The sequence below is a fragment of the Eurytemora carolleeae genome, unplaced genomic scaffold (assembly GCF_000591075.1).
Source record: "Eurytemora carolleeae unplaced genomic scaffold, Eaff_2.0 scaffold438, whole genome shotgun sequence".
Lineage (NCBI taxonomy): Eukaryota > Metazoa > Arthropoda > Copepoda > Calanoida > Temoridae > Eurytemora > Eurytemora carolleeae.
In genome coordinates, this window is record NW_019396620.1 from 106,197 (window position 1) to 129,927 (window position 23,731).

At 31.9% G+C, this 23,731-nt stretch overlaps 1 protein-coding gene and 1 long non-coding RNA gene across 2 annotated transcripts; one reads left to right on the forward strand and one right to left on the reverse strand.

The window, feature by feature from the left end:
- Window positions 1-357: 357 nt before the first annotated feature.
- Window positions 358-18,283, reverse strand: LOC111706433 (WD repeat-containing protein 54). The gene is made up of 16 exons (XM_023479312.1): window positions 18,081-18,283; window positions 16,767-16,868; window positions 16,022-16,080; window positions 14,802-14,856; window positions 12,471-12,555; window positions 11,585-11,635; window positions 10,594-10,669; window positions 8,654-8,705; window positions 6,686-6,739; window positions 6,464-6,546; window positions 5,649-5,696; window positions 5,505-5,557; window positions 5,148-5,178; window positions 4,477-4,540; window positions 1,402-1,486; window positions 358-896 (listed from the first exon to the last, which is right to left on the reverse strand). The coding sequence occupies exons 1-16, from the start codon at window positions 18,144-18,146 to the stop codon at window positions 844-846; spliced, it is 1,017 nt and encodes a 338-aa protein (XP_023335080.1). The 5' UTR covers window positions 18,147-18,283; the 3' UTR covers window positions 358-843.
- LOC111706435 (uncharacterized) lies at window positions 17,090-21,093 on the forward strand. Its single transcript, XR_002766237.1, has 3 exons — window positions 17,090-17,176; window positions 19,168-19,228; window positions 21,063-21,093. It is a non-coding gene; the product is annotated as an uncharacterized LOC111706435 (long non-coding RNA).
- Window positions 21,094-23,731: the final 2,638 nt, after the last annotated feature.

Consider the following 23,731-nt stretch of genomic DNA (forward strand, 5'->3'; position numbering starts at 1 on the left):
TACTGTGGGATACCAATTGGGACATGCAGAATTTAAATAAAATAATCAAATCAAATCAAATATATATTTTTACATATCTATATAGAAATTTGACTTGTCTGTCTGTTTGTTTGTTTGTATCCAATATACGTCAAAACGGCTGAACCGCTCGGGCCCAAATTTTTTGTGGGACATCACGTGACCACAGGGAAGGTTTATGAATGATCAAAATTTCAAATATTTGTCTCCATCAAAATTCGATCTTCATTAAATTTTTGAAAGTTTGAAAATCCACGGAATTTTTTGTGAAAATCTGCGAATTATTTTTGTTTTGTTTTACGATGTACACAAAGAGAACATGTTCACAATTAATTTAGAAGATGGGCGCGAAGCGCCCTATAAGGCTAGCAGAATAAAATATTTATAAAGCATATTTATGAAAACTTGAGACGGGGAGGCATTGGTATTCAGGGGCACGCAGCCTCCCGGAGAGTCAGTTTTTGCAATGATAATAAGAGCAATTTAAGAGCCAAGAGGGGGGTTGGTTGGTTTATGAGGCCAACAAATCTTATTTTGGAGCTCAACACAATCCAATATGATTGTAAGAGTGGTAAATCATTTATAGCTTAGGATTTTAACATTTTACCCATCTATTTCTTTAAAATTGCCCTGACTAATTTTTAGAAAGATCTCAGTTACAATAATTGCAGAATTCTTAAATAAAGGAAAGTACACAGACGACATTTCCACATTATTTTGGTTCTTACTGTACGATATATATATTGTATATACAAACTAGTTACATAACATTAATTAATTTTATTTCCACAAATATTTCCGTAAATAGAGGAATCTTTTTAAATTTTACATTTGATAAATTGGAACTTCAGTAGAATCGTAAACAGATACACAGAACACTGAAATATATCATCATTATTATTAATATTATTAATATCATTATTATTATTATCTGTAAAATGAAACCTTTTTGCTCGTATATTTTTTTGAGGAAACATAGACTAAAAAATTCGCCATTTTTACAAAATAATTTTTCAAAAATTAAAGGTTTTTTTAAATTCGATTTTTTCCTTGAAAAAGGTGTCAGAATTTTTTCTGGGATATTTAGAAAGATGAAAAATTCCCTGTATGATAATTGAAGGACTGCAGCAAGGTTTTGCTTACGTCAGAAATGTTTTTTTTTGCACATTTTAAAACGTCCTATAAACCTAATAACATTTTTTTTCTACAAACAATTTATTTTAGATGATTAAATACATTTTTTTAAACTTTCTTAAATAGACATATTTGTTCTTAATTCATTTAATTAAGAGTTTAAGTAAAAATAAGTACAGGCAACCCATGGGTACCTTGGGGGTAAATATAGATTAATATTATTATATTTATCATAATTAAAAGTAAAACCTGAGCCATTCGGATCCAAGAACTTTGCTCCAGTTAGTAGAGAATCATGTATAGGCTGGCTGTATCTGTGCTCTACGAGTGGTCCCTGTACAACGTATATTTGTGAACCATACCCCTCAATTTACACTGTTGTAAGGTCGTCTCTGACAAATTGTACCTCTGTTGAACCCTCCGTCCACTTTCCAAACCAAACATTTCCAAGGTCTCCGCGTAAATGTAAACAAGCGCCTCATGGAGCTAATAAAACTTAAAGTTCATTAAAAGAACCAATTTAAACATAATTTCAGTGAATCATTTACGAATAAACAGTGAAATTCTTTTAACCAATGAATATTTATTTCAGAAGATTAAATTGCTTTAGACTTCAATCCAAACAACTATTCCCGTGCTACACTATTTTAGATCGTAAGTTCCTGATGTTTAATTCACAACAATATCTTTTAAACCTTTTATTTGCCGATTCACAACAGGACCTTTAAGCCTTTGTTCAATTCTCAATGATATATATTTCTTTAACCAATTGTTCGTTTACAACAATATTCATGTATTTAGTTACACCCAACTGGTTTAATCTTTATTATCAATCATTATTTACATACATGTACGTCAATAACAATTTGTGATTTTGTAGGAAACCTCGTTACTGAAATATATTTTTTTCAAGAAGAAGTTCTCATCTATGTATGCATGAAGAATAGAGTGTTTATCTAGCCTATTCGCCTTAGGATTTGTCATCCTCGAGTTGCATATCCTCCGCTCCATTTCCGCCCTTTCGAGCAATATTCCTTTTGATCCGTTCACAATATTTTATTCAACAGGCTTTACCTCTACTCTACTACTGGTCCCTGTACAACGTATATTATATTCAATAGAGGCTGTGCCTGTACTCTACTAGTGGTCCCTGTACAGTATATTATATTCAATAAAAGGCTGTCTGTACCTGTACTCTACTTGTACCACCAGTTCACTGTACAGTGTAGTAGAAAAGCTACGAACTTCAAAGTGTCAGTATTATAATTGATATGAAATTAATGGTTTGATGGACTCTCTAAACTCCTAAAAACACTAACTAGTGCACTGCACTTCTGTATGTTAACTTGAGCTACACTACGCTCTTGTGTACTTCACTTCTGTATGTTCCCTTGATCAACCATAGAGAAAGGAAACGAAGAGGTAAAGCTTACCTCAGTACACAATTGCGACCTCCATATTAATTAATTAATAGAGTGGTCGGTTGTGCACATCACGACATGTTTGTGTATCTAACACTGTACACTTGTAAAGGGTGTCCCAAAAAACATGGGAATTCAGTGACGAATAGTATATCGTCTTTGCTATGAATTAGCATTGTAATACCTAATTTCAAAAGCCATAATATTATTATGTCTGCTAGAGTTTATTTTATGAAAAGGGTAAAAGACTGTAAAGATGTGTCTATAATGTCTCTGCAAGATGAACAGTGAAGACGGACAAGTTTTCTCTGTTTGTATACTGCAATTTTCTTGTTTTACTAAGTACAACCGTATGCAGTCAAAACATAAACAAACAAAATGTAAACATAGCAGACGAAACTCTTACAGATTAAAGCTTTCTCAGTTGGTATCACTATACTAAATCAAAGAATTTTTTTAAAAGACGATATCGAATTCGTCACTGAATTCCCATGTTTTTTGGGACACCCTGTAAATAGAGTGATCGTATTTCTCAGGGGGATTTTATGGAATTGATAAGTTTTTTAATTTTCTTTCTTTATATAAAAGAATTCGAGAATGTTGACTTCAAACATTTAACAACTTTCAAATTTGTAGGTTTTCAATTAATCAGATAAAAGTTCTGTAAAGAATAGTAAGTTTGTATGGAATGCCTATAGCTTAAAACTTTAATAAGCTTCTTATTTCAAACATTTTTATTCTTTCTTATCTTCAACTCTTTATCATAAACATGACAGTGCAATCCAGGGTTACCCACAAAATATAAAACACTGATGACGACCAGAGCTCTTAACATAAACAACAATCTAAAGGTTGAATTTGAATTATTTCCCTTTTAATCATTACATTGAATTTCTTATTTTCTATGAATTTGTTCGCAGATTTCTTCAAATTCTTCAAATGTCGTCTTTTTGAAAAAAATTCCAGAAAATCTGCAGAATATCTTTGTGATTAAAGAGAGATTATTGAAACTAATAATTGAAAAAGATTACTTTTTTTCGATGAGAAGAGTTAAATTTTATTTTCTCAACCGGTTCCTAAACAACTAATTAGTTTATTGTAGAATTTTGTTTACATTTATTGTCGTCGTTATTTAATAATTTAAAAAACAATTCTGAAAACGTATCCACCCAAAAGTACGATTTTGAACGTCGACTTTGCGCTCAAACTCAGGATTTACAGATCTTTAAAAAGTTTTATATGTCTTAAATGAACCCTAAAGAATTAGTCCACAACACTGCATAATCAGTTTAACTACGTTACATGTCGGTCTGTCCCTTTATTAAATCATAAACAAAACAATACTTTAAATTCATTTTTATTCTCACCCAAAGTTGAAAAAGCAAAACTTGGTTTTTTTCCCCTGACTAATATCTCCTTCTTTAAAATGGTTTGAGCAAATACAACTTGAGGGATATATGGTGGAGTCTCCCCAACCTTGAATGGTCTAGCCATGCACAATGTTTTGGTATTTTGAAAATAATTCACATTTTTACAAGAAGAATTATTTGTGCATGATTTCACGATGAAATATTTTGTTATACTTTTATTAACATAAACAAACAACTGAACTGTACTGCAGTATACAATCCTGTGTTTACAATCCATATTAAGCGTCTATCGCATTATCTATACAAATATTCAATTATCCACATTTTACCACTCTATATACAAATGTAAAGTGTTAGATACGTAAACATATCGTGATGTATACAACCGACCACTCTATTAATTAATTAATATAGGGAGGTCGGTTGTGTACATCTGAGGTAAGCTCTATATACCCTACATACTAGTGTACTGAAATTTAGTATGTTACCATTAGCTACACTACACAGTAGCGCTTTGGACATCCATATGTTACCTTGAGTGCTAACTGCCAAACTCTGACATAGCTGTCCTCAGAACAGGTTAACAACAGACCAGACCTGGAAATCAATTAATAAATAGTTAACTAACAAATCATTTAATCAATCAACAAATCAGTCAATCAATCAATCGATCAACATTTTGAGTAATCAAATCATCAAAAAGTTGTTCAATCACAATTGATCAATAAAAAACAGAAAAATATGCATTCGATAAAAAATGACAACAACTGTTTTGTAATTTGGATCCAAAAATGTGCCCTAAGGTTAAACTTTATACTTTCGCTTCAGAGAGTGCATATTTATCACTTACTTAGTCCGACAGATTAAGTTAATTCCTTTTGAATAAGTTTAAATGTCTGACCAATCAGAAGCCTCAAAAATATAGTCTCGACCAATGAAGGATAACAAAATACAAACAAGTCAGCTGAATATAATGGATTAAGCACGTAATTGGTTTTAATCAAAAGCTTACACTATTTCTGTGTATATAGAGTAGTCATTGCAAATTATTGCAAATATTCTTGCAATAAAGTTAAAAATTACAAACCTTAAGCGCCATTTTGTTTTTAACTATTAAGAGCAAGGTAGACACTGATAACGCTTATTCAATATAAATAAACCAGATTTGAAACATGAAATTGTACAATGTATAAGCTTTACTCACCCACTAGCAAGATCCATTCCAGTAATCCAACCTAATAATATACAGTACAGTACAGTAAACATCAGTTTGTACGCATTATTATGAAATGTTGATTTGCAATCTTTCTAAATATATTTTCTTCTGATTTTTTAAAAAATTATACAAAGGAGGAAGATATTGTCGATTTTCTTCCTGACTAATCACAAAATAAAGAAACCTAAATGGGAACTTATCAATTTTTAGATTGAAAAAACAAGCCACAAAGCATCGTTTTACTTACTGAAAAGTCATAAAATAGAGAAACAAAATGGGAATTTATCAATTTTCAGATAAAATTACAAGGATATAATTTTGTTTTAACGATTATGAAACTTTCACCTGAATGTGCTGTAAGTTCGCACACAATATTTCCTGTCTCAATGTTAAACATTCTGCAGCAGGAAAACAAATTTTAAATACATTTTTGAAATAAAAAAGGATTTGAGTGTAGAACCCAGATCAATTATTTGATTAGAAAACTACCTGATATGCCCACTTCCATATCCAGCAATAATCAAACCCTCTTTATATCTAGCAAACGTATATTTTATATGATTATTTATCAAGTGAACTATAGTTTTTACGATTTTAAAATGTAACTTGTTTTTTAACTACATATTACTCTTTGTAAAAGTAAACCAGTATCTTCTATTACACTTTTATAAAGTTAACCTGTATTTACTATTACACTATTATAAAGTAAACCTGTATTTACTATTACACTGTTAAAAAGTGAACCTGTATTTACTATTACACTTTTATAAAGTAAATCTGTATTTACTCTTGCACTATTAAAATTTAGACATATATTTACTATTCACAATTATAAAGTAAACCTGTATTTACTATTTCACTATCATAAAGTAAACCTTTATTTAATTTTACGCTATTCAAAAGTAAACCTGTATTTACTGTTAAACTGATAAAAAGTAAACCTGTATTTACTTTTGCACTGTTATAAAGTAAACCTGTATTTACTATTGCACTGTTATAAAGTTAACCTTTATTTACTATTACACTTTTATAAAGTAAATCTGTATTTACTATTGCACTATTAAAATTTAGACATATATTTACTATTACACAATTATAAAGTAAACCTGTATTTACTATTTCACTATCATAAAGTAAACCTTTATTTAATTTTACACTATTCAAAAGTAAACCTGTATTTACTGTTAAACTGTTATAAAGTAAACCTGTATTTACTATTGCACTGTTATAAAGTTAACCTTTATTTACTATTACACTATTATAAAGTAAAACTGTATTTACTATTACACAATTAAAAATTAAACCTGTTCCAGATGGAGAGTGTATTGATAGGGAATCCTACCCAGTCTGCTAGTTTATCCTGGAGGTGCAGGGAGCCCCCCTCCTCCTTTATAAGCAGGGTTATTCTATAAAACTTAAGACAGGGAATACATATAATTATTGAAATAAAATATTAAAGCTCTATTTTCAGTTCTTAGTTTAGAATGATAGGATTGTAAATGTTAGAATGGGAGTGTATAAAATACCTTCCATATACAGATTGTACCCGCACTGTCTCCTGATGCAAGAACACGACCGTTCTAAACAAACATTTACTCAGTATACACTAGACGGGAATGATTAATTTGATGCACTGTTCTATTTTGCCTCATTTAGTCTGTGAACTTTTTAAACTAGCTGCCTAGAGGTTAGTCTGGGACTTCAAATACATTTAATAGAGGAGCTTAAAAGCGTTGCAACAGCTTGGGCTTTGCGTTTCCTCAAAAAGTCATTTTTACTTTTTTCTAGCCATAGACATATACAATTTGCAACATGCTTGTTTCTAGCTGAACTTTTAATGGAGTAATTGGAAAAATACTAAATGGTTTTTGCGTGAGAGATAAGAAACTCCCAAATTTGATATGATAATGTTTAAAGGGTACCGGTGTGAATCAGAATAGTCTTTATTAAATCTTTTAACAATTTTTCCTCAACATTTGCAGAGAAATATATTAGTCATTAGCTATTTCTTCTATATCATAAAGCTCATCGCTCATACATATATATTTGTATATTTGTATATTTGTATATTTGTAATTAATGTATATGTTAGCTATAGCTGACCAAACGGCTGGAACAAATTGGCTGACATTTTTTGAGGAAACTCATAAATACCAGGTAACAGGTAACAGGTTAAACAATTTTGTGTTTTAAAATTCCGCGGGTAATGCCGGACACTTCTGCTAGGTCCTAATTTTTTTACAATTTATTTTTAACGAGAAAATTTTTAACAAATTTTAAAAATAGTAGTGGAATTTTTCAATGACTTGCAACTTCTTTTTATCTGAACTGCAGTTTTCAGTTTTGCCAGGAATGTCTGACTCAACTGATTGAAGGTTCAGATTAAAACATAAATTCATCGTTGAATATTCTTACAGGTTGGAGAAGAAAGAAAATCACTGCACTTAGCAGGGTTTGAAAAAATTCTGACGATATTTATTGTCCGATTTCCGCCTTAATGATGACAAATGGGATAAGAGGTTAGGAAAGGAGTGGATATTTTCAACAAAAGAATTTTGGTTCTTATAAGTTCATCTTGGACGCAGTGCTTCAGAGTATGGCCTCCTCTACATCAATCTTTTCCTTGCAGCCGCAGAGCATAATCTGGTATCATAGTGCATGGTGCACACCCATCAGTATTCTAATCCAAGGTTTACAGAGTTCCTGTCTCTATCCAGGGTTTACAGAGTTCCCATCTATATCCAGGGTTTACATAGTTCCAGTCTCTATCCAGGGTTTACAGAGTTCCAGTCTCTATCCAGGGTTTACAGAGTTCCCGTCTCTATCCAGGGTTTACAGAGTTCCCGTCTGTATCCAGGGTTTACAGAGTTCCAGTTTCTATCCAGGGTTTACAGAGTTCCCGTCTCTATATTTTCCTTGTTTCTGACAAGATGGAGGGAGAAGAAAAGCGTAGAGAAACCCCTCCTTCTCTGCACTATTATTTACTTTTTTCACAGGGTTCTGTTAAGCCACAATAAACTGGAGAGAGTTGTATAAGAACTTGACTGTTCTGAGCTCCCTTGATGCTTACATCATAGAACCAGATTCAAATGAAAGAATTTACATCTTTCCGACGAGTTGGGATACTTAATAACAGCTAACCAGACTTGTTATTAAGGAGTATATTTAAAGTTGCCAGTAGCAAAATCTGGATACAGCTAGGTAAAAACCTCCATTTTCCAGGTTGATACAGTATTAAAATATTAAATAAGGCCTTCAATGTTTCTTGTAGTTCCGTATATTTCTTTTCCATTAAAGTTTTTTTTAGTTTGCCATTTTCTCTCTCTCACCCTGTATCTCTGAGTACTTTTAGAAGCGCCAGAGCCAGTTATTGCTTCTCTGAAAGCTAGATGTATTACTGAGCTAGTTTCTAATAAAACAAACTATCAAAGACTTGATGAATATTGATCATTATTTAATAAATAAATTTATCATTTTTAAGAAACTAGAATTACCGTGGTGCTAGAACTAGCTAGATCAGTTATATAGCTGAGATGACCTCGTAATCTAGAAATAGAATAACATATAATTAAAAATATACATTTTATAATACATCTCTGAAAACTTCAGTTGATTTGTGTACAGTAATCACACAGGCTACAAACCCCGAAATGTAAAAGAGTTTCGTTGAACGAAACTTTCCTTTTTGGGGTCTTACCATTTTTTTAGATTTTGATTCTAGAGATTCGACAAAAATTGAGAATATAAAGAAACTAAATAAAAAATATTTCATAACAAAAATATTGATATTCACAAAACTGCATAACCCCATTCTTGAAACCCGGGTTTCAAAACTGGTTTATGTAGTTTCAAAACTGTTTTATGTAGTTTCAAAACTGTTTTATGTAGTTTTCAAAACTGATTTATGTAGTTTCAAAACTGTTTTATGTAGTTTTCAAAACTGATTTATGTAGTTTCAAAACTGGTTTATGTAATTTCAAAACTGGTATGTAGTTTCAAAACTGGTTTATGTAGTTTCAAAACTGGTTTATGTAGTTTCAAAACTGGTTATGTAGTTTCAAAACTGGTATGTAGTTTCAAAACTTGTTATGTAGTTTCAAAACTGGTTTATGTAGTTTCAAAACTGGTTTATGTAGTTTCAAAACTGGTTATGTAGTTTCAAAACTGGTTTATGTAGTTTCAAAACTGGTTTATGTAGTTTCAAAACTGGTTTATGTAGTTTCAAAACTGGTTATGTAGTTTCAAAACTGGTTTATGTAGTTTTAAAACTGGTTTATGTAGTTTCAAAACTGGTTTAAGTAGTTTCAAAACTGGTTATGTAGTTTCAAAACTGGTTTATGTAGTTTCAAAACTGGTTTATTTAGTTTTCAATTGTCCCTCCCTCAGCGGCATGTCAAATTCACAATATTTTCTCCTTTAAAATGATTTATATAGATTGATGCTTACATGAAACAACGGTGGAATTGTCAGAATTAAACACTTAAGTAAAGAGGGACAACTGTATAAATTTGTTTGTTAACAGGAAAGAAATTTCTCATTATCTTACAGTACAACAGTATGCAATCAATCCCATATCATATTAGATCGTTAATAGCTTTAAATTGAGATTTAAGGCAAAATATCAGAAAATTGAAAACAAAAATATTTTTTTTTAAATGTATAAGGCTAATAAAACAAATATTTTGCAGAAAATACTAGGTTTTTTACGTTTTTTGGCGTTAAAACTTGGAGATTATCCAATAGGATATTGGGCCGCTTTGTACAGGGTGTCCCACGAAACATGACAGTATGCAGGACGACTTGAATGTCGTCTTGGTTTTTGATATAATTTGCTGCGTTTATTTGTCAACCTAATTTTAGAAGTAAATTTCTAAAGATAATAATCACAAAATTTCCCTTGTCCTGCCATTTCCAAAATGTGGACTGCCTTTTTTGTGCTTTCAATATTGCCCGAGATATGAAGAATTTCGTTCATATTTCGACAATTTTGCTTTTATTTAACAAAATTGAAATCTTAACCAAACTCTTTATATCTCCGGTAATATTGAAAGCACAAAAAACGCAGACCACTTTTTGGAAATGCCAGGGCTAGGAGAATTATGTGATAATTGTTTCAAGAATCATACATGTTAAAGTAGATACAAGACTAAATGTCACAAATAAATTCAAGTACCAAACTACGACTTTCAAGTCGTCTTGCTATTGTCATGTTTCGTGGGACACCCTGTATATAAGACATCACCAATCACAATAATAAATCAAATATTATTTAAAAGACGATTTTAAACTCGTGATTAAACTGCCTTGAGACATACAAGCAACATGCAAGCAACCCATATGAAGTTACCTATTCTTTGTACTTGTACAGATTAGTGGTCCCATGTATAGTTTTCTTATAGCTAAGACTGATTATTAATATCTTAACATTTCTTACTTTTCGACAATATTGCAGAGATATGATTCTCCTTGTAGTTCAATACTTAGAACCAGGATATCTCCAGTATGTAAACCTGCCACAAATTCGAATATTTAAACAAATATGATTTTATATTAAAAATGTTATTGGGCCGGAGTATAGGAATAAGGGAATATAATAGATGTTGTAGCTAGAGATGGGCATCGTTTTGTGAACGAACTAAATTTTTGAGAACGAACATTTTTTTGTAAATGATGTTGCCTAGAAAAAACTAACGATAGAAAAACGACTTTAATCGTTCAAAGGAATGAACAAATGTTTTTAAAAAACAAACGATTTTTGCCGACAAACTTTAAAAAATAATCCTTTTTACTGAACGAATGTCATTATTTAACGAACAATTTTACTGAGTAAACAATTAAACTAAAAATTTTACGAAACAAACGATTTTACTAAACGAACGATTTTACGAAACCAACAATTTCACTGAACGAACGATTTTACTCATCAAACAATTTTACTAACCGCGATCGTTCACTGAGAAAACAATTTAAATAGTTGGAAAATTAAAGATGTTTTTGAGAACAAACAAAACCATTGTTTTAACGATTGAAAAAAGAACAAAATGGGCCTTTCATGAACGATAAACAAACAAATGGAAAAAAGTCAAACGCGTCCATCTCTAGTTGTAGCTGATCTGGGCACAGATAACTGAAGTATATCGCTGGAGTTCCTAGGAACGTCTTAGCGAAGTTATTTAACTAACGAGGAATGAATAATCTATCTCTTTCTATTCATTTAAACCGACCGTCGCGTTGGTTGTTATAAACTGCAACTGCTCTACTTTGCATGTTTGGTTCGCGGATAATAAATGATATTGAATTCTGGAAAGGGTAAAATCACCAAATGATAAAATCTTTGTAATTTCGAAATTTTATGTTTGAATACATTTTTTTTTAACATGTTTTGCGACATTTGTTCTTTTTTATAGTTCGTGTAAGAGTTGTACCTACAGCAAGCAGTGAGGTTCCTACAGCTGCTACTCCCCGGGCATGTACTCCTAATTTATTTTCAAATAACAGAAACTATTGCTTGTCTTATGCACTTGTCTAATACACTTGTCTATTACACTTGTCTAGTACACTTGTCTAGTCCACTTGCCAGTATGTATCATAGTCCAATTGTCCGTTTTTCCCAAGACAAGACAAGTGTAAAAGGCAAGAGGATAAGACAAGATGACTAACAAGTGGACTAAACAAGTGGACTAGACAAGTGGACTAGACAAGTGGATTAGACAAGTGGACTAGACAAGTGGACAGGATAAGTGGACTACACATATGTACTAGCAAATAGACTAGGCATGTGATCTAGACAAGTGTACAAGACAAATGGACTAAATAGGTGTGCATGACTAAAAAGTGGACTAGACAAGTGGACTAGCCAAGTGGACTAGACAAGTGAACTAGACAAGTGGAATGGACAACTGGACTAGAAGACAAGTGGACTAGACAAGTGGACTAGACAAGTGGACTAGACAAGTGGACTAAACAAGTAGACTAGACAAGTGGACAAGACAAGTGGACTAGACAAGTGGACTAGACAAGTGGGCTAGACAAGTGGACTAGCCAAGTGGACTAGACAAGTAGACTAGACAAGTGGACAAGACAAGTGGACTAGACAAGTGGACTAGACAAGTGGGCTAGACAAGTGGACTAGCCAAGTGGACTAGACAAGTAGACTAGACAACTGGACAAGACAAGTGGACTAGACAAGTGGACTAGACAAGTGGACTAGACAAGTAGACTAGACAACTGGACAAGACAAGTGTACTGTATACATGTATACTAGAATACACAATACAGATTACACTTTGAAACATTTTATTTGAAAAGTACCAAGAATCTGTAGTTCATCTGGAGGTAATCCCTGTTCTTCAAAATCATACTCATACACTAGGTTTCCTCCATCCCAATCAAGTATCTAAAGATAATACAGGGGGTCTCACAAAACATGGCAATTGCACTGTGATTTAAAGATCTCAAGCTCTCAAGCAAAAACCTATGAGAATTTTGCCAATTACTTCTTAAAAACCAAAGCTAACAACAAGTGCTAAGCTTTACGACACTTTAAAGTCGACAAAAATGTATGAGACTTTTATAAGCAGGATGAATCTGTGTAATTGAGAGAGGGGAGTACTAAAGGGGAGTCTTCGATGTTTGAAAGCCTTTTAAGTAATTATATCATTGAAAAAGTCTTGCAGACTTATTTATACTTTTCAGGGGTACACTACATTAGGAGAAAGTCTCTTTAATTGGGCACATAGATTCAGTCAGCTTATAAACAGTCTCAACGCCTTGGGCTTCACTTTTACCGCTCTAACTCACTAATGCTTTTCTGTAGCTCTGTACATGTACATTTTAATACTATAAAGCGCTTGTTGTTACCTTTGGTTTAAAGAAGTAATTGGCAAAACTCTCATCGATTTTTGCTTGAGGTAGGGAGATATTTAAATGACAGTGAGGGACTGTGAGCGTAATTTCAAGTGACCCTTCACAAAAAGAGGGCAATGTCCGATTTAAAACGGTACCATTGAAAGATTAGTCTTATCAAGTATGAATTAGATATTAACAGGGCCGGGGCGGAAACGTCATGTGTGTGTGTCTGTACCAAAAGAGTGTGTGTAAGGTTTACCAAACCGAAGGTGTGATAGTGTGTACTGTAGGTATATACAGTACATACGAATCTCGGTATTTGTACAGTCTAGGAGGGTACATTTGTTTATTGTTAATTGTTTACTTAAAAATAAGTTTAATATACATGTAGTATATTATTTATATATTTAAGTCAACACTATAAGCCAAATTTTCATGCAAAGAATATAATTTGATCTAAGTTTACAATAAACTACTCGTTATTCAAGTTTAATTATAATTGACAACATCGTTCTGCAATTTCCTTGACTGTAGTCATGTTGTGTATCTGTACCAAAAGAGTGTGTGTAAGTATTACCGAACTTGTCTGCAAAGCAGTCCGACTGGCTTTCTCATGCCAGACCAGCGCCATTTCTTTTCCCTTTATTCCTATTTCCTGGATATTAATGCTATTTTCAACTGTGGTTTCTATAAAATACATATCTACTAAAGAAAAATATTTACTAATTATCAGATTTATACCAAGAAAAATTACAATATATTCCACATTTATGATGAAGGGTTCAAGAGTACTGTGAATCAGGAAATGCCGTCTGTGTTCGCAAGGTCTCTTGAAATTACGTTTACACTTTGATCTATTGACAAGAAATAAATTCAGTTACTGGGTGTCCCACGAAACATGACAGTATGCAGGACGACTTGAATGTCGTCTTGATTTTTGATATAATTTGCTGCGTTATTAGTCAATCTAATTTTAGAAGTAAATTTCTAGAGATAATAAATAATCACAAAATTTCCCTTGTCCTGCCATTTCCAAAATGTGGTCTGCCTTTTTTGTGCTTTCAGTATTGCCCGAGATATGAAGAATTTCGTTCAGATTTCGACAATTTTGCTTTTATTTAACAAAATTGAAATCTGAACCAAACTCTTTATATATCTCCGGTAATATTGAAAGCAAAAAAACGCAGACCACTTTTTGGAAATGCCATGGCTAGGAGAATTATGTGATAATTGTTTCAAGAATCATGCACGTTAAAGTAGATAGAAGACTAAATGTCACAAATAAATTCAAATACCAAAGACGACTTTCAAGTCGTCTTCCTATTGCCATGTTTCGTGGGACACCCAGTATGTCATTGGATATATATTGAAGAACAAAGATGATATTTAATTCATATCCCAGTATTCAAGTTAAGTGGGTCCTCCTGTTAAACTATTATTGTTTACAGAACTAAGATACAGCTGATCTCAAATAGATTTTCCTGCAAAGACGATATTTATCTCAGCTGAATCTTGGAAATCATAATAACAAGTTTGACAGCATGTCGTCTTTCTTTTTACATTTGACACTTGTGACGTTGTGCGCAGTTGGTAGATTTTTCTATTGCAATCTACTGTACTTCACATAATCTTAGTAAATTATCATAATAGTACAACTTCAGGATACCTATATAAAAAATTTTTTTCTTCACAATATAAACAAAATATGTCAAAATTCAAGCTATAAAAAGAATAACTTTCTACATTTGGTATTTCAGATTAAAATATGTAACCTGAATATATATATATATGAACCTGTATTCCGAACTGACTCCCTAGCACTAGAATTGTACAGTTCTCCATTGGACACCTGAACAGAAGAACCTTGTTGGAAATTAATTATGAATATTTTCATTTATCACTTTAAATGTCGTCGACAAACAGACAAACACTTTAAAGTTATTTAAAAAATTTCGGAAATTTTGTTAATTCTGTAAAAGTAGAAAAAAAAACAATTCATTTTTAATTTTTAATCGGCAATAGTTCAAAAATGTAAATAAAAGCCCATCGATGTCTAAACACCTGATATCAAAGTAAATTTCAAGTGAAATTGAAATGTAACATGTTTTTAATCTTCTTAAATCTTCTTAATCTTAAACTCTTCTCACTGAACATTTATTGCAAATAACCAGAGCTGAAAACTTTAGAATGGTGGATATTGAGATCAATGCTTGATCTCCTAGTTTTACTAAACAAGAGCTTAGGTTAATACACATTCGATATTTTTATTTTTTGCGCATTTCTGGTGTTGATGGTGTCATATCAATTGAACGAACGTAAGTTTTGGATTAATTTTTATTACGGCTAACGTTCAAAATGACAGTAGTCCTAAATTATGTTTTTAATAATTTCATATTAACGAGATTAAATTTATATTTGTTCAAATACTCTAAGAGCCGACTTGTGAACAGCTGACTTTAATTCAATCGGATATTAGTCCAATCGATATAACATTGTAATTGTTATCAAACGTAACTTTTATACAGTAGAAATAACCAAAAAGAGGATGAAGAAGAAAATCAAAAGCGTGTCCACTCAGATTAAGAATTAAGGATTTCTCACTCTAGAAGGAAGGATAACATTTCTAGCGTATATCTAAATAAATTAGCTTTTCTCAGACGTAATTGCGTAAAATAAAAGCTGGAACAGTTTTGAGGTCCCAACCCAACGTCGTGGCAGAAAGGAATTGAGTTTTGGCCACAAACTCAAATCTTCTGATCCCAATATTTTTGCAATCTGATGGTGCAAGCCTTTGATATTTCAAACTTAGATTATTTTATCTATAAGCATTGATAGTTTGAAATATCTAAGGTCTACGACATTGGGTTATAAAGATATAGAGTTTAGAAAATCAGAGTTTGTGGCAAAAACTCAATTCCTTTACCATTAATTTTACCTTCTCTTTATGTCTAGTCTAGCATATTTGAGATGAAAAATTTACAATAAAAATGAAAGAATTGAAATCATGAATTTACCATTTTGAGCAGGATATTCTGGCGTTTTCCTTGTTCTTACACACATATCTTACACTCACCTTAACATGATATTTTAAAGGAATTGTTCAAATATTTCCGAAATGAGAAAGTTTTAAAACATTTAAATTTTCTTTCTGTTTACAGGGGCTGTAAATGTAATTTCAAAAGACCCTTCATCTTTAAAGGGACATGTCCGATTCCTTACAATACCCTTAAAAGTTTTTTTATGATTTAGAACAAATAAGTTTTTTTAAAACTGATTATTTTCATTCCCGGTTTCTCTTCAAAAGTAAACTCCAAGTTTTTTCAGCAATGGATTTATTGATAAAATTAACACTGTTCAAACAAAAATACATTATTGATCAGATTAAGGTTTCTTAAGATACCGAAGTGAATGGAGCATGCCACCCTCTTTAAATACAGGGTCACTTGAAATTACGTTAACGGTCCCTTTCAGCAATAGCTAAATGAACTTATAAATTTTTAATATTTTTTTATATCTTTTAACAAATTCAGAAAGGAATTGAGTTTTTGGCACAAAATCAAATTTTGTAATCCCTATATCTTCACAAATCAACGTCGGAGACCTTAGATATTTAAAACTAGGAATTCTATCAGATCAAATAATCAAAGTTTGAAATATCAACGGTTTACACCAGCAGGAATTGCAAAATCATTGAGATTAAGAAATCTGTGTTTGTGGCAAAGACTCAATTCCTTTAGAAGAAAAAAATATAAAAAATACCTCTGCACATTGAGGAATATTGTTTGGGCAAACTGCTGTAAAAGAATCCTTTTTACTCGCTCCAATATAAACCTCCTTCCAGTCAGAGTCAAAGCTTACAACCTGGAAATAACAACTCCATTTACAACTACTTTACAGGCACACAGAAAATAAGCAATATAAATCTGAAAGTTTTGAGTCTTTAATGTTTTCAATGTTTGAAATTCACGAAACGATTGAACAAAAATATTTAGAAAATTCACAAGTTTCATCTCAATTCACTAGATAAAACTTGAAAAAGGACAATGTTGTCACCAAGAAGAATTTTTTGCATTGGAAGGTGTCAAGGAGGGCTCAAGAGATCGTTACAAGAAGGTCTGTTAAGAAAGAATTTAATCAAAGAATGCCCCAGGAAGAAGAATCATAGGCTGGTAATTTTGCTCAAAAAGGCGGTAAGATAATTTTTTGGGATTTATACTTTTTTCTCATTCCTGAGAGCGATCCTTTGCTTTTCCTCACCAACCCTAACATCAGTTCTAAGGTAGTATTTGGTAAAATTTATATATAAATTTAGCTTGTCTGTCTGTTTGCTTGTATCCAATGAAAGTCAAAACGCCTGAACCGATCGGGCCCAAATTTTGTGTGGGACCTCACGTGACCCCAGGCCGGGAAGGTTTATAAATGATCAAAATTTTAGAAAATTGTGTTTAAAAGTTTTTGATTTTTGTAATATTTTGAAAATGCGCGAAAAAATATGAAATCCGCAAACTTAAAAAAATGTTATCTATATATAAATTTGGCTTGTCTGTTTGTCTGTCTGTCTGTTTGTTTGTTTGTTTGTTTGTATCCAATAAACGTCAAAACGGCTGAACCGATCGGGCCCAAATTTTTTGTGGGACATCTAGGGACTCCAGGGAAGGTTTATGAATCATCAAAATTTCAAATATTTGTCTCCATCAAAATTCGATCGTCATTAAANAATTATTAGAATGTTTAAATTTAGGAGATGGGCGCGAAGCGCCCTCTAAGGCTAGAAAGAAGGGCGCGAAGAGCCTTGAATTTCTAGTACTGTACAAAGAGAAGATGCTTCAGAAAAAAAGCCACAATTAAAAGTTGAAATAGAAGATGGACGGGAAGCGCCCTAAAAGCCTAGTATTAATACAATTTAGCGATAGTGCTTGTTCAAAGTTCTCTTGAGTACAAAGGTTCTGATTTGGAAAAGGGTTTAAAATAATTATGTTAAATCTCATTTTTTTCAAAAGCTTCTGAGGTGTTTTTTTATTTCACAGTTTTACTATTAAATGCTGAAATCAAATTTTTTAAAACAATATTAACCTGTAGATTTTTTACTTGTGGGTCTACACTTCCTTTCAGAGAAACTGTTCTAACTTTTTCATACATTCTCTTTATGTACTGCAGAGTAAACAAACTTATACTCTGTACGTTTAACTCTGTACACTAGATATAAAATTATCTATCTATCAACTACCTTTCCTTTTCAAAAATGTTATCTTCCTGTCTCCCTTTCCTTTCCTTTCCTTCCCTTTCCTTCCCTTTCCTTTCCTTCTTTTACCTGGCTACTCTAGATGTTACCATAACAACCCAATACAAACCATTACAAATACAGTGGAATATCTATCTATCTATCTATCTAATCTATCTAATCTATCTATCTATCTAATCTATCTATCTATCTATTCNAGTTATTCCAATTTTATTTTCAAAATATTTTTATTTCCTAAAGTAATTATTACTTTTAATATCCAAACAATTTCTTTTTTTGTCCCTTCTTTTCCATTTAATACCCTAAAAATTCCATTTCTACACATCTTTTCTATTTTATACCCTAACAATTCAATTTTTACACATCTTTTTTATTTTATACCTAACAATTCCATTTTATGTCAACCTTTCCATTTTCTATCCGAACAATTCCATTTTATATCCCAACTACTCCATTTTATATCCCAAATTTTTTATTTATTTTCAAAATATTCCATTCTTTATCCAAACTATTCCATTTATTTTCCAAACTTTTCCATATTCTGCAGTGATAATCAGAAAACTCTGAAATAGGAAGACGACTTTTAGATTAAAGTTATAACTCTAAAAAGTTAAATAAATGAGACACAGCAATTGTGCAGTGTAAACAGACCCATATCACTAAAGTGGGTAACAAGTGTCAAGAAAACAACATCAAATACACTTGAATATTGCTATAATGTCGTCTTCATATTCCATCCATTTCATTTTAAATTCCAAAGTTTCAACTAATCTGAGATATTGTTCAGAAAAGAATTATAAAAGATTAATAAAATGAAATTATGAATGAAACAACTCTAAAACTGATGGTGTTAGGAGATATTGGTAAAATACTTTTTTTTTAAATAATAATCAAAAAAGAAAACACTATTTTCTTTAGGAGTTGGTAAAACGTCATTGATTAGTAGATACACCCTGGAACAGTTTTCTTCTGAATATAGGTATAATAAGAATTAGTAGATACACCTTGGAACAGTTCTCTACTCAATATAGGTATAATAAGGATTAGTAAATACGCCTTGGAACAGTTCTCTACTGAATATAGGTATAACAAGTATGTTAGTAGATACACCTTGGAACAGTTTTCTTTTGAATATAGGTATAATAAGTATGTTAGTAGATACACCTTGGAACAGTTCTCTACTGTATATAGGTATAATAAGAATTAGTAAATACACCTTGGAACAGTTCTCTACTCAATATAGGTATAATAAGGATTAGTAGATACACCTTGGAACAGTTTTCTTCTGAATATAGGTATAATAAGGATTAGTAGATATACCTCTGAACAGTTCTCTACTGAATATAGGTATAATAAGAATTAGTAGATATACCTTGAAACAGTTTTCTTCTGAATATAGGTATAATAAGGATTAGTAGATATACCTTGGAACAGTTCTCTACTGAATATAGGTATAATAAGGATTAGTAGATACACCTTGGAACACTTTTCTTCTGGTTATAGGTATAATAAGGATTAGTAGATTTACCTTGGAACAGTTCTCTACTGAATATAGGTATGATAAGGATTAGTAGATACAATTTGGAACAGTTTTCTTCTGAATATAGGTATAATAAGGATTAGCAGATACACCTTGGAACAGTTCTCTACTGAATATAGGTATGATAAGGATTAGTAGATACACCTTGGAATAGTTCTCTACTGAACATAGGTTAATAAGGATTAGTAGATACAACTTGGAACAGTTTTCTTCTGAATATAGGTATAACAAGGATTAGCAGATACACCTTGAAACAGTTCTCTACTGAATAAAGGTATAACAAGGATTAGTAGATACACCCTGGAACAGTTTTCTACTAAATTTAGGTAAAATAAGTATGTTAGTAGATACACCTTGAATCAGTTCTCTTCTGAATATAGGTATAACAAGTATGATTCAAGTTAGTTTCTATTTTCAGCAAGGGAGCAATAGCTTCCCTGCTACGAACTGCACATTGTTACTTTCCTATACAAGGAGGGTTGCTATTCAAGGAAGGATAATCAAGGTTCCAACATAGAAATGTCCTCAAGTCTCATTTCGTTGCTTGTGAGTTATAGGTTAGATGGTAGATAGAGGAGAGTGGAGATGTGGATAAGAGCTGACAGGAGTGCAAATGTATCAGGAATGTTTCAAGATCATTCCATTTGTCCATATGTTATACTGTTTCCCAGTCCAGCAGAATTTCTTAGGAAGTATCGCATTTAGTGTGCACCGCTGCATGCAGAATGCGGAGTTGTCCCCTTCATCAGCTCTGCTCAGGGAGCAGGGACAGGGACCTTCCAGAAAGGGCTCCAATCACTAAGTGGAGTGGATATAATTGGATAAGTATAGACATATTTGCTCTTTGTTATTCCTATTTCTTGACTCAGTACCTAGACTGTGGGTACTGTAGTTAAGAAAGGAGGCTAGCTAATCGAGCACGGGGTTCAGGGCCCCTTGGCCTCTCCTTCCTCTTATATGCAGACACATTTCTCAGCATTCACTGCAAATAGTGCAGAGACCTCTTTCTGAACAGAGCTCTGCTCTCCTAAGCTGTAGGAATGCAACTGACTTATTCTGATCTAATATATAGAAATATAGGTAAAAATATCCTAGTTCTGATCTTATATTTAGAAATATAGGTAGTAATATCCTTATTCTGGTCTTACGTCTAGAAATATAGGTAATAATATCCTTATTCTGGTCTTACATCTAGAAATATAGGTAATAATATAGTTGAAATTGGTTCTTTAATTGAATGATTAATTGCATGATTTAATTGATTTTATTATAGAATAAGTACTGAGCCTGGATTTGAAGTGAAGGACCTGTATATCCAAGATAAGAAGATAAATCTACAGCTTTGGGATATTCCTGGCCATGAGATATTTACCAGTAAAACTCAATTATACTACAAGTACAAATATTCATTCCTTATATTTAAAAAAACAAATCTATTGACATGTATCCATTCACAAATATATCCACTGATTAGTTGGAACCATTGCAATTTATCGAAAAATGAAACTTAAGTCAGGATCATAACTTTAGTTGGTAAAATGAGACCAACACTTTAGAGTCACTGTATTTCATAATTTCTAGTACTGGCCACATACGTCTGCAGCCATCTTGCTGTTCCTCTTTGTAATATATCTGCTTTTTAACTTTCTTTCATTCCTAAATTTTCTTGTTTCTATTTGATTATACCGTCTTTATGGCGCTGTGGAAAACAAATATTTGATCAAAATCACTTTCTCTGCATCTTTTGAAACAGTTAGATTCTTAAAGTAGCACTCTGTGTTTTTAAGTTTGCCTATGATTGAGTTTTGGAAAGCCTGAATCATTTTTTGAATTAATCTGAAGCCTGGTTGGTGGAAAATTAAAAAAGAAATTTTGTTGCTAATTAATGATTAATGAACAATCCCTTTTTTATTAGATATTCTCACGGTGCTCTTGTTCTCTTTGATCTGTCAAGGAGAGATACTTTTCTCCGTGCTCAAGCCTGGATACAGGTTGGGAATAGACAAACATACTTCACGCGACATTTTTTTAGTTGATTGATTGATTGATTGTGTTGCAGGACTACCTGGAGAAGATGGAGCTAGGTGAGGACGGGCTGGTTTCTCCTCTTCTCCTGGTTGGGAATAAAGCTGATCTATCTCCAACATCAAACTCAAGGTTTGCTACAATTAAGCCCAGAACTGGAGACATCGAAAGAATTTATAGAATGTCGTTTTCTAAAACCTACTGATAATGGAATAGTGAAGATATTTAGTTTATTAATTGAATAATTATATAAATTTCGTTAAAACTGTTTCCGCATATTTCATTCATTGCTTTTATTTATCTTTACAATTACTGAGATTTAATTATAATAGTATAAAGCCCATGAAAAAATGTTAAAGACAACATTTTATCAATTGGTTCGATGTCTCCTAAGTTCTGTGTTAAACTGTCTGTAGATACTAACGATGATGTGTTTGGAGCAACACAAGGGGATAACATTAAACATAAAGGGACTGCCCATGTAATTTCAAAGCACCCTTCATTAAAAAATTACACTTCGGATTCACAACGATACCCTTTAATAATTGTCAAAGTACAAATTACGTAAATATTTAGGCTTTTCATATTTGAAAATTGATCATTTTAAGTTGTGGGATTTATGTGCAGCAGAAACAAAAAAGGAAATTGCCTATATCTCTTTTCTAGATAAAAAATGGTTTAAAGGCAACTCTTTTTAACTTATGAAAAGAAAAAAGTTTTAAAATCTTGATATGCAATTCGAACGTGTTCTGTTTTGGCTGTATAGTGTATACAACAAGGTCAAGATAAGTCATGGTAGTAATTCCGCGTAAGATGATTAATTCTAGAATCCTTATTTTCATCTTGAAGTTGGATTCATATGATGTCGATTTCGTTAAAAAATAAAATTAAAAAGTGTCAAGGACTTTACAAGATTTAGAGAAAATTTTGTAATTGTAATTTATTACTTTATTATTAGTTTTTATTTTCATTTCAATAAATCTATCTATATAATAAAACTCTTCGCTATTATGTATATGTCAGCTTTAGCCGGCCTAAAGGCTGGACCAAATTGGCTAACATTTTTTGAGGGAACCCATGGGCTACCTGGTGGTAACATAGGCTCAATTTTTTAAAAACTTTTGAAATTCCGCGGGCAAAATATAGCATTTCAGCTAAAATCATGATTTTATACCAAGCGCGGGTAAACGGCAGAAGGAACTATTATAAACCTAGGCGAGTAGATAATAAATCTTATATATACAAAAAAGTATTAAAATCTGATTTAGCAAAGTTGAAGAATACAAGAACTTTTGCTCTGAAAAGAATATTCTAGAATACGTTGAGGTAAAAATAATTAAGACTTAGAGAAATAAATATCAATATTATATACATAGATAAAATAATTGAGTTCTTTCCACAAACTCGGATTTCCTAATTCATATATCTTTGCAACCTGTAGATCTGTGATAATACAAACTATAAATAATTCTGTCAGATCAAATAATCATGGGTTTACACCAACAGGTTTTAAAGATTTCAGGATAAAACATTAAGTTTGTGGCAAAAACTCATTTCTTTCTTTAATAATTTTTATGGAATATTGTCAAATGCGCACTTCTCTTTCTTTTTGTTCAGGTTTCAGCGAGAGATAATTCTAACATTGTATCAGCAATACGAGGGAATACAAATATATAATATTAATACCAAAAAAAAACTTCAATTTATAACAAATCTGAGGCTTTTCTGATCTATTTTCTCAGCTACAGGGTTACTCAAAATTAAGGACGAGACCAGGAATAGGCCTATACCTATACTCCTCCAAGCCTGCCAAGGTTTTAATAGTCCAATAAAATCCTTATTCTTTCTTTCAGTTTGGATGACGTCAGTTCTCTGTTTACAATGTTTGTATTTTATACTCATAATAATATTTTGTAA